The following is a 14,294-nucleotide window of genomic DNA, read 5'->3' as shown; positions in this document are numbered from 1 at the left end:
ACTCCACACAGAGAGACAAAACACACAAGTGAAAAGGGAAGTTTATTCAGTGTGCAGGTACATGACAATTCAATATTGTAGTCTGAGAAGATGTATACACAAATATGTCATGTGAATACTACCTGTGGATCCAAGTTTTCTTAGATGGTTACCTCCCCGCCCAAGACACACATACACACACTTCAAATTAATGTACTGGGACTCTGACACTCCCAATAACTTTTCTGGCACAGGGTCCTTCTTCCTAAAAGCATAATGGAATTTCAATGGTTATTGCCCCTGAGACCTTGGAGAGCCTCTGCCAGTCTGAGTGGATGGTACTGACCTTGATGGACCAATGGTCTGATTCGGTATAAGGCACCTTCATGTGTTCATATTTTCATATTTCTTCTTATTGTCCTTTCATCTTTTAACTCTCTGTGTCATTCTGCCAAGCGGCAAATAGACTCTTACCTCATGTGTGTGGCAAATATGGTGACGATGAGAGGTGTATACTGGTTTGGCACTTCCTCCTGTGTTGCTGCTCTGAGAGTGAGCTGAATAGCTCCTGCAGTGCCATCCCATAGGGACCAGTCAGTTCTGACCTGACTCACTCATCACCTTTTCCTGCACTGCCATTGGCTGTGCCTATGTCATCATCATCATCATCACCACCACCACCACCACCACTGCTGTTGGATTGGTTTGACCAAATGGCCCCTATAGGAGCTTCTCAGTTTGGCTAATTCCTAGGCCCTGTTTACAGCCCAGTCTGCCCAAATGGCTTTGTCACTTCATAATGTAGCCAGATCTAACTGGCTATTATGACATCATGACCGCAATGACCTGTATCCCACCACTCCAGTGAGCAAGTTCAAAGCCTTCTTCCAGCTTAAGGAGTCTTCTCCCAACTTTAATGGCTGTTCAGTTGGAGAAAGAGCCACTTAAGTTGATGGAATGCTCCTGAGGCTGGAATAACTTCCTCCAGCTTCAAACAGGGACTGCCCCATTGTGTTTATTGAGGTATCTCATATGATCTTAGGATTGCTCAGGGGAAAAAGGCAACCAGGGGAGAGGGAGGTTAACCAATTTGGCAGGAGGGATATGTTCTGATTTTTTAATAGAGGCTTACTGGATGGAAATAGAGGTCACAGAGGTCAATCGCATCACCTACTAAATATCTCATTAAGCATCCATTCAAGACAGGGCTTTTTGTTGTTGTTCTAGACCTGCTAGCAAGTAGGCTACCCTACCTGGCTTTAGAGAAGCAGGACAAAAAGGAACCAACTGCTGTGATCTGCTGGAAAAAAAGAGAGGTGAAAATAATAGTGAATGGGTTTTTGTGGAGAGAGAAAATGTCAAGACCTCTGGAGCTCCTTCTTTCATGCATGCAGGGCTTTTTAAAAACAGGAATGCACATGAAGGCAGCTTCAGCTGGCTTGGTGTTAGGGGGTGTGACCTAACATGTAAACGTGTTCTTGGTGGGCTTTTTCTTAAACAAAAAAAAGCCCTATATGCAAGAATGTTCATGGATAAATTATTCATTAGCACCATATTAAATATACATATCTGTGCCATAAAATAACATGTTTGGAATGCCGACTCCTGCATAAAACTTCTACAAAACTCAAGATGAAAAATATTGGACAACTTCAGATTCCATAGGGAGGGACCTAACGTTCTAAGGAGAACTTTGGTGAAGTTGGGGGCCCCTTAACAGTGAAATGTGCTAAGAGGATTTTAACCTGGAAATATTTCAAATTCCAAGAAAATGACTGGTTTCTTGGCCCCACCCATCATTAAAGCAGTCCCTTTCTGTCTATATAAACATCAAAGTCCATACGATTCATTTCCATCCCTTGGGGACTACAAGGCAGGATTCCATGTCACCGCCAACCTCTTCTCTGACCTGACTATGGCAAGTGCACAAGTGCAGCCAGAACTCTTCACCAGGCCATTTGTTAAGGCTGTTATGTGTGAATTTGTAGCCACCATGCTCTTCATTTTTGTTGCTCTGGGTGCAGCCTTCAACTGGCCCTTACAACAGCCCAGCGTCCTCCAGATCTCATTGACTTTTGGTCTAGCCATTGCTACCTTGATTCAAGTATTTGGTCACATCAGCGGTGCGCATATCAACCCAGCGGTAACTATTGCCTTCTTTGTAGGGAACGAAATTTCCATCTTCCGTCTGGTGTTCTACGTGGCATTACAGTTGATGGGAGCTATTGTTGGTGCAGGGCTGATCTATTCATTGACACCTAGCAAGGTCCATGGAACATTAGCCCTCAATGACGTAAGTCCTTTGATTTGCCATGGAAATGACTACTCTGTTGTAACCTTGTCTGAGTGATTCCTGGTCTCTAGAGTTGAACAAATGAATGACCAACAAAAACAGCTATGACAGTGGCTATTCTGTAAGGGCTGGTACTAAGTGATGGTTGTTTCTGGACAGCAATGTGGAGCACATGCTTCATCAACAGTGCATAAGAGATTGAAATGAGACCTTGACAAATTGACTGCAGACTGGTAATTTATGCAGAACTTTGTGCATCTTGGGCTAAAGTTATCACTTTGGAACTAGGATTTGTTTTTAAACCCAACCTTGTATAGAGAAAAGTGACTCTGGGAGGGGGATTTGCAGTGGGAAAGCAGCACAGTAGGACAGGCGCATAGCCACAGGGGGGCCTGTAGGGGCACTGCCCCCTGACTTCCAGAGGGCCCTCCTCTGCCTCTCTCTCTCTCTCTGCCATGGCTGAGCTGGCAAAGCATCATCAGTGGCAGCTGGAGCTAGGAGAGCTTAGCAGGGCATAGTGGAGAGGAGGGAGGCAGAGGAGCAGGAGGCAGAAGAAGCTGAGTGGACTGGGCCAGGGAGTGGGGAGAATGGATGGAGCTGCTGACTGCAAAATGCAGGACTGGGGGAGAGGGAGGTGGAAGGGAAAACCCCTGCTTGCACACAAGGTGCAGTCCCTTTGTGACTCCAAAATTTTAGGGTTGGCTGCCTCGACTTGGCCACTTTCAGAGCCTCCAGCTTTCACCTAGAAAGCTTCTGAGAAGTGACAAGCCTCTCAGCGCCCCTGATTTTTAAAAGGGCCCCCAATTTTTAAAATCCTGGCTACAGCCCTGCTGTAGGATAGAATCTGTCATTTCCCCCTTTGTACCACTTCTCAGCTGAAAATGACTTGCTCATGCAACTATTTTCTCCAGATAGAACAGACCATCCAGAAAAGTTGTTACATGTGTTTACATCCTGCTAGACCTTTTAAAAAGGATGATACAACTTCAGAAAAATATTTTTATTCATTGACCCACTTGCCTGGTTAACAATCAGCTTTTGTCACAGAGACTCTCAGGTCACAAAATGGCATTCTGAACAATGCACCACACTGACAGTACCTCACACACACACAAATTCAGGGATGGGAACAAATTGCAAAAATGTGGTTCAGCTTGCGGCATGTCCCATTCATGAACCACAAACCATCACAAACCTTTTGGGGTGAAACAAACTGGTTTGGTTTGTAACTCAGTAGAATGCCCCCCAGCAAGCTAAAGACACCAAACTCTCAGGGGATCTTTGGCTGACTCTCCTCTACCTGCCCTCCTAGTTTGGTGAGGACTGAATTGACAGGGTCCAAGTTATGCTCCCCACCCCCTAGAAGGTGCCTCCAGGAAAGTGCTTTCTGGAGAAATGATTCACTTGGCATCTTCTTGGGGGGGGGGGGTATAACTTGGACCCCATAAATCTAATTGTCACCAATCTTGGAGGGCAGGTAGAAGAGAATCAGCTGGAGGTCCACTGTAAGTTTGGAGTCTCTAGCTTGCACAGGATCTGTTCTATACACTCCTGAACCTGCACAGTTTCAGAAGTGTATAGAACAGGTCTTGTGCAAGCCAGAGATATCAAAGTAACAGGGGACCTCCCTCAGATGCTCCTCTACCTGCCCTCGAAGTTCTGCCCCCCTGATGCTTTGAAGATAGTCTGTCTGAAAATGTAGCCATTCACATACTGCCTCAAGCCACCATGAACTGCTGGAAAGTTCATGGGAAGTTTGTACTAGTTGACCTACTATGAACTTTACTTTGCAAGCTATGACCTGGCCAAAATTCATCATGAACTTTTGTTCATGAATGCCAAACACAGATCTTCAGTTCCCATAATGTCTGAGTGAAAAAGGGCAGATAGTAACCCTACCCTAAGCCTTATTTTATCCTAAAGAACTTGTCAGGCTAAGTATGGTTTTTAATCTACTTTCTAACTCCTATTGTGGAGCTGAGAATGGCAGAGAAAAGGGAAGGATGGTTCCTGGAAAAACAAAAAGAACAAATCCACTGATTTGATCCACCAAACCAGTTAGACAAGTAGCCATCTATCAGACCACAATGGGAAAGAAAGGTGTTTTCCAGATTGCACTAATGTTCTGTTTTCATTCCCTTATGTTACCAGGCTTTGGTTGTGTCCAAACAATTTCATTAACATCCCTGAGGTGTCCCAGGTTTTCCTCATCCCTGGCCCCCAATTCATTCCTAAAGTAGTTTTTCCTGTACATTTTTTAAATTGCAGAATGAATGTGGAAGTTGGCCTCTTGCTCAGAATCTGGACACTTTTTCCCACATGGAATGCCATTTGGGCATCATGCATTTTTTAAAATTTGCATGCCAGTGTTTCAACATTTCAGTGCTAGAGGGTGCCTGTGCTGCACTGAAACAAGCCATCAGTCCTGCTGGGAGGCCAGACACCAGCAACCAGCCATTGCCTTCCTTTACTATTCCTTCATTCATCCCCAAGAGGAAATTCTAGTGCATCCCTGGGCACCATTTTTAAATACATTTTGCATTGCATGCAGCTAACCTGAAAACTGTCGGAGCGGGAGTAGCAGAGTGAGGGAGATGACTTGCCCGACACAGGGCTTCAGGAAAGAAAATCAGGCAGACACGTGCAACTAGTGCCAAAAGGTGTATTAACATATATACACAACAAGTGCTCTCTTGTGCAGTCTATACAATATCACCTCCACGGACAAAGTGCTTCGCCTAACCACCATCTCACAGGGAGAGACCTGTGTGATGCACACACAGATCATATATAGTCCAAGCAGCCAATCCTGGCCGTGCTGACTCAGCAGATTGCATCACTTGGCTTCTGCCGGCTCAAGCCGGTCTGCTGATCAGGTCACTGTGACCTAGCCTGGCAGCTAGATCACCAGCTGTCATACTGTAGCTGTCAGACTGGGTTTATGTAGATTCTTGCTCCAACACACCTCCTAATCTATTTAAACCCAGTGCACCAAAACACTTTACACAGTTTACATACATGTCCACCAGCAACATTACAGTTCATATTTACGTAGCTCGGAACCCTTTCCGGAATTCGTTCAGGAACTCATCATGATTGTAAAACACATCATCGTGTTCCTGTTCAGCCAGCTCTTTCAGACGCTTGGCTTCAGCCTCCTTCTCCCTTGCCTCGCACTCTGCCACCCAGGCTTTCCATTTCTTAGCCTTTTCTTTTAACATTTCCTCAAATCCGGGTGGGTCTGGATTGACAGTCAGAGTGACATAGGGACACTTGTACCTAGCGGGACGTTGGCCTTTGGTGGACCTGGCAGACACCCGTGGCCCTGTGCTTGGACCAGCTTTGTCTTCTTCGGGTTGCTCTGTTCCCACCTCCTGGGCTGGTTGCTCTGCCCCTGTAATTGGGCGTTGAACCTCCTGACTCTCACACTTTACCTCCAGTTCCTGCATTTGAGGCTCTGCCTCCTGACTCTGCTCGTCGGGCTCTGTGCCAGCATTCGGCTCACCTTCTCCAGCCCCACTGGGTGCCACCTCCTGGGCTGGAGTTCTGGGCTGCGCTCCAACATCGTTATCGCTACTTGGCAGCAGGACAAATTGTTTCTGCAAGGAGTGCAACCTTGGCCAGCTGCTTTCTTCATTGAACTGGGCACTCTTACTAAGTGTTATCTTGCTTTTGCTATTGCAGAAACGATAACACCTGGCCCTTGGCTTGTAGCCCAGAAAAATTAGGCTCTCTGCCCGGACATCCCCCTCCCCGCTACTCGTGGAGTGGATGCCAACCCGAGCCCGTGACCCAAAGACTTTTAAAGAACTCAAATCTGGGGTCTTGTTCAACAGTAACCTGTAAGGCACATTTTTCACAGTATTACACCAAACCCTATTTTGCAAAAAAACAGCTGCATGTATGGTTTCTGCCCAATAGGTCATTGGCAGTTGTGCATCCTCTAACATGCAATACATCACATTCTGCAATACAGCCCCATGCCCATTTTCTCGGGGCGTTGCCGGGTTCGTCAGACGGTGGGCAATGCCCTTGTTCTCCAGCCAACGTTTCACCTGGTTAGATAAGAATTCCCCCCCTCTGTCGGTTTGTACAGCCAGGAGATTAACCCCTAATTGTCTCTCCACTGCTTTGACCCACTTGGTGAATGTCTTATACACCTCAGACTTATGCACCATGGTGAAAACCCACGCGTACCTCGTGTGGTCGTCGGTGGCCACCAAGCAGTATCTCCTCCCCGACAGACTCTTTGGCAATGGGCCAATAACGTCTAAATGGACTAGTTCCAGGGCTCGTGTGCTTTCCCTTGAGCTTTCTTTAGCAACAGCACACGCCTTGCTTTTGGTCTTCTTGCAGACCTGGCAATCCAAGTAACATTTGCAAGGATTTACTTTCAAACTAGGCACAAGCTCCAGGGTTTTCTTTAACGCCCTAAATCCGCAGTGCCCAAGTCTCCTATGGAGCAAATGTATACAATTATTGTGCACAGGCTCATTCGACACCTGAGCCACCTGGGCACAATCACTCTGGACCACATACAGTTTACCTTCCCTCTTTCCTGTCACAAGCAACTTTCCCCCACCTCCCAGGATTTTGCAGCAGGTTTTCTCAAATCTCACCTGGTATCCCTGGTCAAACAGTGTGCTAACACTCAACAGGTTAGACTGCAGTGAGGGTACATACAACACATTTTGCAACATACATTTCAGTGCAGGAAATTCCACATTGCCTGAGCAAACAGAATTGGCAGTGGTCCCATCAGCCAATCTCACATACTTATGCTCAGGACTGTCAATGTTTTTCAACAACTCCTTCTCGCAGCAGAGATGGCTCGTTGCCCCGGAGTCTAAAATCCAAGCAGACCCTGTGCTCTCTACTGCAGACGTGACCAGCCGGGTTGCTTCCTCACACGGGCTGGCGGTCCTCCGCTCTCGCCGCACACGCCCCCGCCTCTTCTCCCTCTCAGGGCAAGCTCGGAGCAGGTGCTGCGACGACCCGCATCCATAGCAGCGACGGACTGCAAACGCAGTCGGCTCCACTTCCTCCACCTTCGGACGCCTGCCAGCAGCAGAAGCTGGCTCATTCTTGGCTGTCTTCCCGGACACACCGATAACAGCACGCTGCCCGGCCGACACCCCCGGACAGCTCACGGCCGCAATTCTCTCTTGGAAGTCAAGCAGGTGGGCACAGACGTATTCCATGGTCAGGGTCGCTACGTCCACCGTCTCCAGAGAAGTTATCAGGGGAGTGTACTCAGGTGGCAACGACGACAGCAAAATGTACACTCTGTCGTCTGGAGCTACAGTCTTGCCTCTTGCCTCCAGCTCAACGAAACAGTCCGTTAGCCGTTTGATGTGATCTTTCACACACCCTCCAGCCGGCATAACGGTGCGGAACATCCTCCTTGTCAAGGCCATGAGGGAACCAGCAGTGGTGCTAACATGCACCGCACTCAACGCGTCCCAGGCAGCCTTGGGAGTGTCCTTCCCTCGCACATAAACCAGCTGGTCATCTCCTATAGATAGCACTATGTTGGCCAGTGCCTTATCCGACAACACAGTCTCGGCAGGAGATAAGTCAGCAGGGGGGTTACTCACGAACAGCCATTGCCCTTCACGCTTGAGGTAGTGTTGCATTCTCAGGCTCCACACCGCGTAGTTGGCTGAGGTGAGCTTCTCAACGGCTACTCCAAGCTGTTGCTGAGCCATCGTGCCGACTCCTCCTCACAGCTGGCTGCCGACGTCCCTCTGGCTCTCAAACAGAGAACGGTGGTGCTTCTGTGTCCTTCACCGGCGTTCCTCGCCTCCGGCTCTTTCCAAACTCACAGTCAGCTCAACTCTCAACTCTCTCCTCCGCGCAGCGGAAGCGTGCTGGGCCCATAACCCTGTCGGAGCGGGAGTAGCAGAGTGAGGGAGATGACTTGCCCGACACAGGGCTTCAGGAAAGAAAATCAGGCAGACACGTGCAACTAGTGCCAAAAGGTGTATTAACATATATACACAACAAGTGCTCTCTTGTGCAGTCTATACAATATCACCTCCACGGACAAAGTGCTTCGCCTAACCACCATCTCACAGGGAGAGACCTGTGTGATGCACACACAGATCATATATAGTCCAAGCAGCCAATCCTGGCCGTGCTGACTCAGCAGATTGCATCACTTGGCTTCTGCCGGCTCAAGCCGGTCTGCTGATCAGGTCACTGTGACCTAGCCTGGCAGCTAGATCACCAGCTGTCATACTGTAGCTGTCAGACTGGGTTTATGTAGATTCTTGCTCCAACAAAAACATGCAGTCAAAGAAAGCAAGCTGTTATGATGCTGTGTACCTGATGCAAGTCAGGTAAAGGAGACATTTTTCAGGGCGAGCCAGTGAGGGAAAATGCTCAAATATGGGGGAAAGGGTACTCAATAGAGGTGAGACACATATACCCAGGGCTTTTTTTGTAGAAAAGGCCCAGCAGGAACTTATTTGCATATTAGGCCATACCCCTGCTTTCCTGTGCATTCCTGCTCAAAAAAAGCCCTGCATATACCAGGTATGACTCTCACGTGCGGTGTGGTGGGTCAGGTATGTATTCATAAAGGGATTTCTCAGCCCCCTTGAAGCTGCTGAAGTGCTGCAATGCTTCAGAGCATGTACAAAAAAAAAAGCAGAAAACTAATACATAACATGATTATGAACAGATGGAACACTGATGGGATAAAACAAAGAAAACCTGTGGTGTGCAATGATAGCACCAATAGCGTAATCATCGGAACCACCACGATGCTGACAAAAATCCAGAAGGAGCTGAAGTTTGGAAGAACTTTGGTATACATTAAAAGATCAGTTTCTGGGAACTCACTTCTGAGGTACCATGATGTCTACATTATGTATTTATGTGCAGTTTTCTTATATCTTGGCAGCTCTCTGATGACGTATCCCCGGGTGAGGCACTGGTGGTAGAAATAATCCTGACTTTCTTTGTGGTCATGTGCATCTTCTCCTCCACTGATAAACGCAGAACTGATAATCAGGACAATCCTGCTTTGGCTATTGGCCTAGCTGTCACCATGGCTCACCTTACTGGGGTGAGTGCTTGAACTGTTATTGTTGACTGTTTTCTGAACAAAAGGGTTCTTGGAGCAGGCCAAAAGAAGCAACTCCTAGATGAACTATCTTGAACATTGATAGTAGAAAAGTTTTCTTGCATTAAAAAATTACTGATATTGGGGAAATTAGTTAAAAAACCCAAATGCACTATTTACTAGATTTTCAGTGTTTCAGATGTGGTCAAAGTATTGCATAATTAGAAGATAACAACTTCTAATTGAAAGGGGGCAAAATAATTTTGATAAGATTAGTGCCTTGGGCACTGGGAAGAGAAAGGTGTTGTATACATACTGATATCATCACCAGATTCCTCCTGAAGTCAAATTTCAAGCACATTTAAAGGAAATGTTTTAACCTCCTACTTTTCCTTTCTCTCTCCCCAGGGGAAAAAAATAACCTGAGGGATTTCCAGAGAAACCAAAAGAATTCTGATAACTTCAGTGAAATTTCTCATAGGATTGCTTTGCATTTTTAAGCTAAAGCAAACATAGTTTATTACCTTTTGGCTCAAAAATCACAGATGAAATAGGCCTGCTCTAATTTGGCAACAATTCAGTGCAATATTCCAATAAAAGACTTGTTCTTTTGGGGAAAGCCAGTGAAAGAGAATTATTGGATCCAATATTGATTCTCTCTTTCCTGATGTTTTTATATTACTTTTCAGCATGTTCACATGTCTTTTGTCTCTATTCTGCTTTTAAAATATGAAGTACTTGGTTTTGCCCCTTTGCCTTCTTTTGTTCTTATACATAGTCTAATAATTGCCCCAAAAGGAGACATGAGTTCTCCTTACTTTTCCAGATGAAAGTTGAGACCAAATCCCAAATGAGGTACAAAATATAAAATGCATTTATCATATTTTGAATGTCAGATTTTGCAACTGGCTTGTTTTTTGATTTCTTGACATCTCTTGATTGCTTTGGGATTTTTTTTGGCAGATATCAAACATCAGATTTTATAAACTGTTAATTACTGCCTGATATTATGTCAGAAAATATTAAATACTGAATCCTGCTGCATACAAATTATCATTGCATACAACTATTGTATAAGCCATCAAACTGTTCAATATCAATTACTAAAATACGAGAATTTTAAAATTCAGATGTAGACATCTAGGGCACCAAAAATTATGCTGAAATATTTGGTAACTGCGTTTGGTGTCACCATTTACAGTAAACAATTGGCAGAAGCAAATTTTTTCATCTGTACTCCAGACCAATACTCCCTCAAAGCTGTGGACTCTTGTGAGCAAAAATTCTACTTTGTTAAAAAAAGGTAAAGGTAGTCCCCTATGCAAGCACCAGTTGTTTTCAACTCTGGGGTGACATTGCTTTCACAACATTTTCACGGCCGACTTTTTACAGGGTGACTTGCCATTGCCTTCCCCAGTCATCTACACTTTCCCCCCAACAAGCTGGGTACTCATTTTACCGACCTCGGAAGGATGACTTTGTTAGCTACTGTCAATAAAGTTTTGAGCTACTGCATAAATTAGTTTGCTCTTGGGCCTCTTTTCCAGGGTTAAGACAAAAATGTGTGAGCTGGAGGCTCACACTAACTCAGAGGGAACACTGCTCCAGACCATACCACTTCCACTGAGAGTGAGGCTGAAGCATTTTAGTGGGCTGGTGCTGGTCCTAGCTATGTGCTGCGTTTCCCAGCAGAGGATATTAAGGAATGATGCAGAAAATAGTGGGTTTTGAGGGGAATTCACATGTGCCATTGAGTGGAAGTAATTAGAAACAGATTAATTGGTTACTCTGAAGAACTGATTGTGATCCTGAGTACCAGATGGCAAGAATTCCTGAAGAAACTGAGACAGGAACATCGTAAATCTAAACCATTCTCCTTATGCCTTTTACAGATTAATTACACGGGATGCTCTATAAATCCAGCAAGATCATTTGGACCCGCCATTGTATTGGGGAAATTCAGCTGTAATCACTGGGTAAGGCTGTCTTTACTTTTTCTTCATGAGAGACTGTCTAAACTGGTTATGCCTAAGGATTTAGGTTTGTGGGATTTGGATCAAGGAGTAGATTTTGTGAGGGGCTGGTATAGAGTTGCCAACCTCCAAGTTAGGCCTGTAGACCTTCCAGAATTATATCTGCTTTCCAGCCTACAGTGGCCAGGTCCCCTGGAGAAAATGGTCCAAAGCTGTCATCTCCTCCAGGGAAAATGATCTCCATCATTTGCAGATCTGTTGTAACTCTGGAAGAACTCCAAGCCCCACCTTTAAGTTGATAATCCTACTGGGGAGACAGCCAAAAAAGAACTGACTGAGGAGGACACAAGTAATTTGTAGTGCAATTCTAAGCAGAGTTACACCCTGCTAAGTTCATTGGACTCAATGGCCTTAGAAGGGTGTACTTCTACTTAGAATTGCATCATTGAGGATTCAGATGTGGCACTACAGCAATAATGAAAAGATGCACATTCAGAATATGGAGTTTGAGGGAAATCCTCATTATTGACTGGACTGAGACAACTCCAAAGTCTGGCTCAGCTCGTAATAGATCTTGTCCCTACTGCCAGCCCACGCTGCCAGTGTCCTCCTTGTTTTCAGTGGTAATCAGTAATAATCAGAGAACACTACAAATCTCATGTTCCAAAAAGAAAGTTACATCTCAGAGCTTGCTCAAGAATGCCACATTCATTTATGGATCTCTACCTCTTCAATTCAAACTTTGACAATGCAAAGTCAGTAGAGGGGCTGTGGCTCAATGGTAGAGCATCTGTGGGGCATGCGGAAAGTCCCAAATTCAATCCCTAGTATCTCCAGTTAAAAGATCTGGCAGTAGGTGATGTGAAAGACCTCTGCCTGAGATCTTGGAGAGCAGCTGCCAGTCTGAGTATACAATGTTGACTTAGATGAACCAAGGGCCAGATTCAGTATAAGGCAGTTTCATGTGTTCAAACCAACTTACACCCTTCTAGGCTCATTGACTTTAATGGACTTAGAAGGGTGTAACTTTCTACTTAGTGTTCCACAGTTAATTTTTGAAAGAAAGAGGGAAAAAAAGCTTGGAGAAATCTTGTTCATGTGTGTTCACCCATCAGTTATTGAGCAAAATTCAAGATGTTGGCTATCATTTACAAAGCTGTTATTGGCCTTGAACTGTCATGCCTGCAAGACCACCTCTCCACCTATGACCCACCACTAGAGCTTTTTTTGTAGCAGGAACTCCTTTGCATATTAGGCCACACACCCCTGATGTAGCCAATCCTCCAAGATCTTACAGGGCCTACTGTAAGCTCCAGGAGGATTGGCTACATCAGGAGGGGGTAGCCTAATATGCAAAGGAGTTCCTGCTACAAAAAATAAGCCCTGCCCATCATGATAACTTTGCTCATCTGAGTAGGGCCTTCTGCAGGTGCCACACTGCAAATGGACATCAACCCGCAAATGGACAATATCAACCACTGCCCACTCCTTCTCTGTACTCTCCCCCACCCTTGGGAACAGCCTGTCTGAGGAGGTCAGGAAGGCTCCTGTGCTCCTGGCATTTTGCAAGCCATGTTAAAGGAAACAAGACTACATCATGACAGATTGGCCCAGGAAAATGCACTGTGCTTCTACTAATGTAATAACATGCTGTGCATCGTTTAACATGTCGTGCTTGATCTGTTCAGATGGCAGCTCTGTTTCAAATTTCTGCATTTCCTAGACCCATTACATTACTTTTTATACATTGGTTTGCCAGCCTACAGACCTTGAGATCAGGAATTATAACATCTCCAGGCTTCAGGGATTACTTTCTCTGGAAAAAATGGCTGCTTTGTAGGGTGGAATACATGGTTTACACCCAGCAAAGGTGCTCCTCTCCTTAAACCCTACCATCCCTAAGTTCCAGTCCCAAATCTCCAGGAATTTTCCAACCTGGAGTTGATAACCCAATGAATAGTCCACCTTGAGTCATAGTAAGAAAGGTGAACTATACATAAATACACACATACATATTAATTTAAGGCATTTAAAACCTCCTCAAAGGTAAAACTGGGGAAATTATAGGCAGTGATTTGCCATTACCAAAAAAAAAAGAGTTATGTAAACAGTCTAGCTGGCTTTGTTGGCAGAATGCCGGTGCATCAGTTAGGACACTGATTATGAGTAACAAAAGCTTTATTCATAGAACTAATAATCTGGATAGGAAAAAGAAGAGACAAACCTACCTGCCTTTCCAGCTAGAAGGCGGAGAGAGAGGCAGAGAGTTATAGACCCTTAAGACTAGCATTCTGCAGACAGCCAAGGAAAAGCCCCCTTTGGAAAGAAGGTACTTGGTCCTGTTTAAGTAGAATCTGCTGTCCCCTGCAGGATCTTCTTTCCTCTTCTTTGTACACAAGACATTGCTATATTCCAACATGATTATGGTCTTTCCCTAGGTCTTCTGGATGGGACCCATCACTGGTGCGACCTTGGCCTCTGTAATATATAACTACGTTCTTTACCCTCACAAGCTGACCATGGATGAGAGAATGGCTATTATTCAAGGTGTCTTCAATCCAGGACATGAACGAAGAACTTCATCAGAAGTTAGCATCAGCTCAGGGCCAGATCTACATTTCTGGGGCCCTGAAGCTTGAACTGTTATGGGGGCCCCTTTGCAACCAGCAACAATAGGGCAAGATCCAACAAGGTCCAAAGGGCCTTGTTGCCTTTGCAAGGACTTCAAGGCCCAAATGGCAGAGAATGGGGTGGTGGGTGGAACCCTTGAAAATGAGCCATACAGTGAGCCCCTTCACACCAGCAGTTAAGTCTCGGTAACCATTGTTATCTTCTTCAATGGGGTTGTTCCATAGCAGATCACCACAAATTAGGGTTGCCAATCCCCAGGTGGGGGCAGGGGATCCCCTGGTTTGGAGGCCCTCCCCCCACTTCAGGGTCATCAGAAAGCAAGGGGGGATGTCTGCTGGGCACTCCATTA

General features: G+C 45.6%; 1 protein-coding gene across 1 annotated transcript; it reads left to right on the top strand.

The window, feature by feature from the left end:
- Window positions 1-1,894: 1,894 nt before the first annotated feature.
- On the top strand, window positions 1,895-13,953 carry LOC132581035 (aquaporin-5-like). Its single transcript, XM_060252071.1, has 4 exons — window positions 1,895-2,272; window positions 9,180-9,344; window positions 11,234-11,317; window positions 13,753-13,953. The coding sequence occupies exons 1-4, from the start codon at window positions 1,895-1,897 to the stop codon at window positions 13,951-13,953; spliced, it is 828 nt and encodes a 275-aa protein (XP_060108054.1).
- Window positions 13,954-14,294: the final 341 nt, after the last annotated feature.

Source organism: Heteronotia binoei, chromosome 13 (assembly GCF_032191835.1).
Source record: "Heteronotia binoei isolate CCM8104 ecotype False Entrance Well chromosome 13, APGP_CSIRO_Hbin_v1, whole genome shotgun sequence".
NCBI classification, from domain to species: Eukaryota; Metazoa; Chordata; class Lepidosauria; order Squamata; family Gekkonidae; genus Heteronotia; species Heteronotia binoei.
This window is presented reverse-complemented; position numbering and strand designations above follow the sequence as displayed.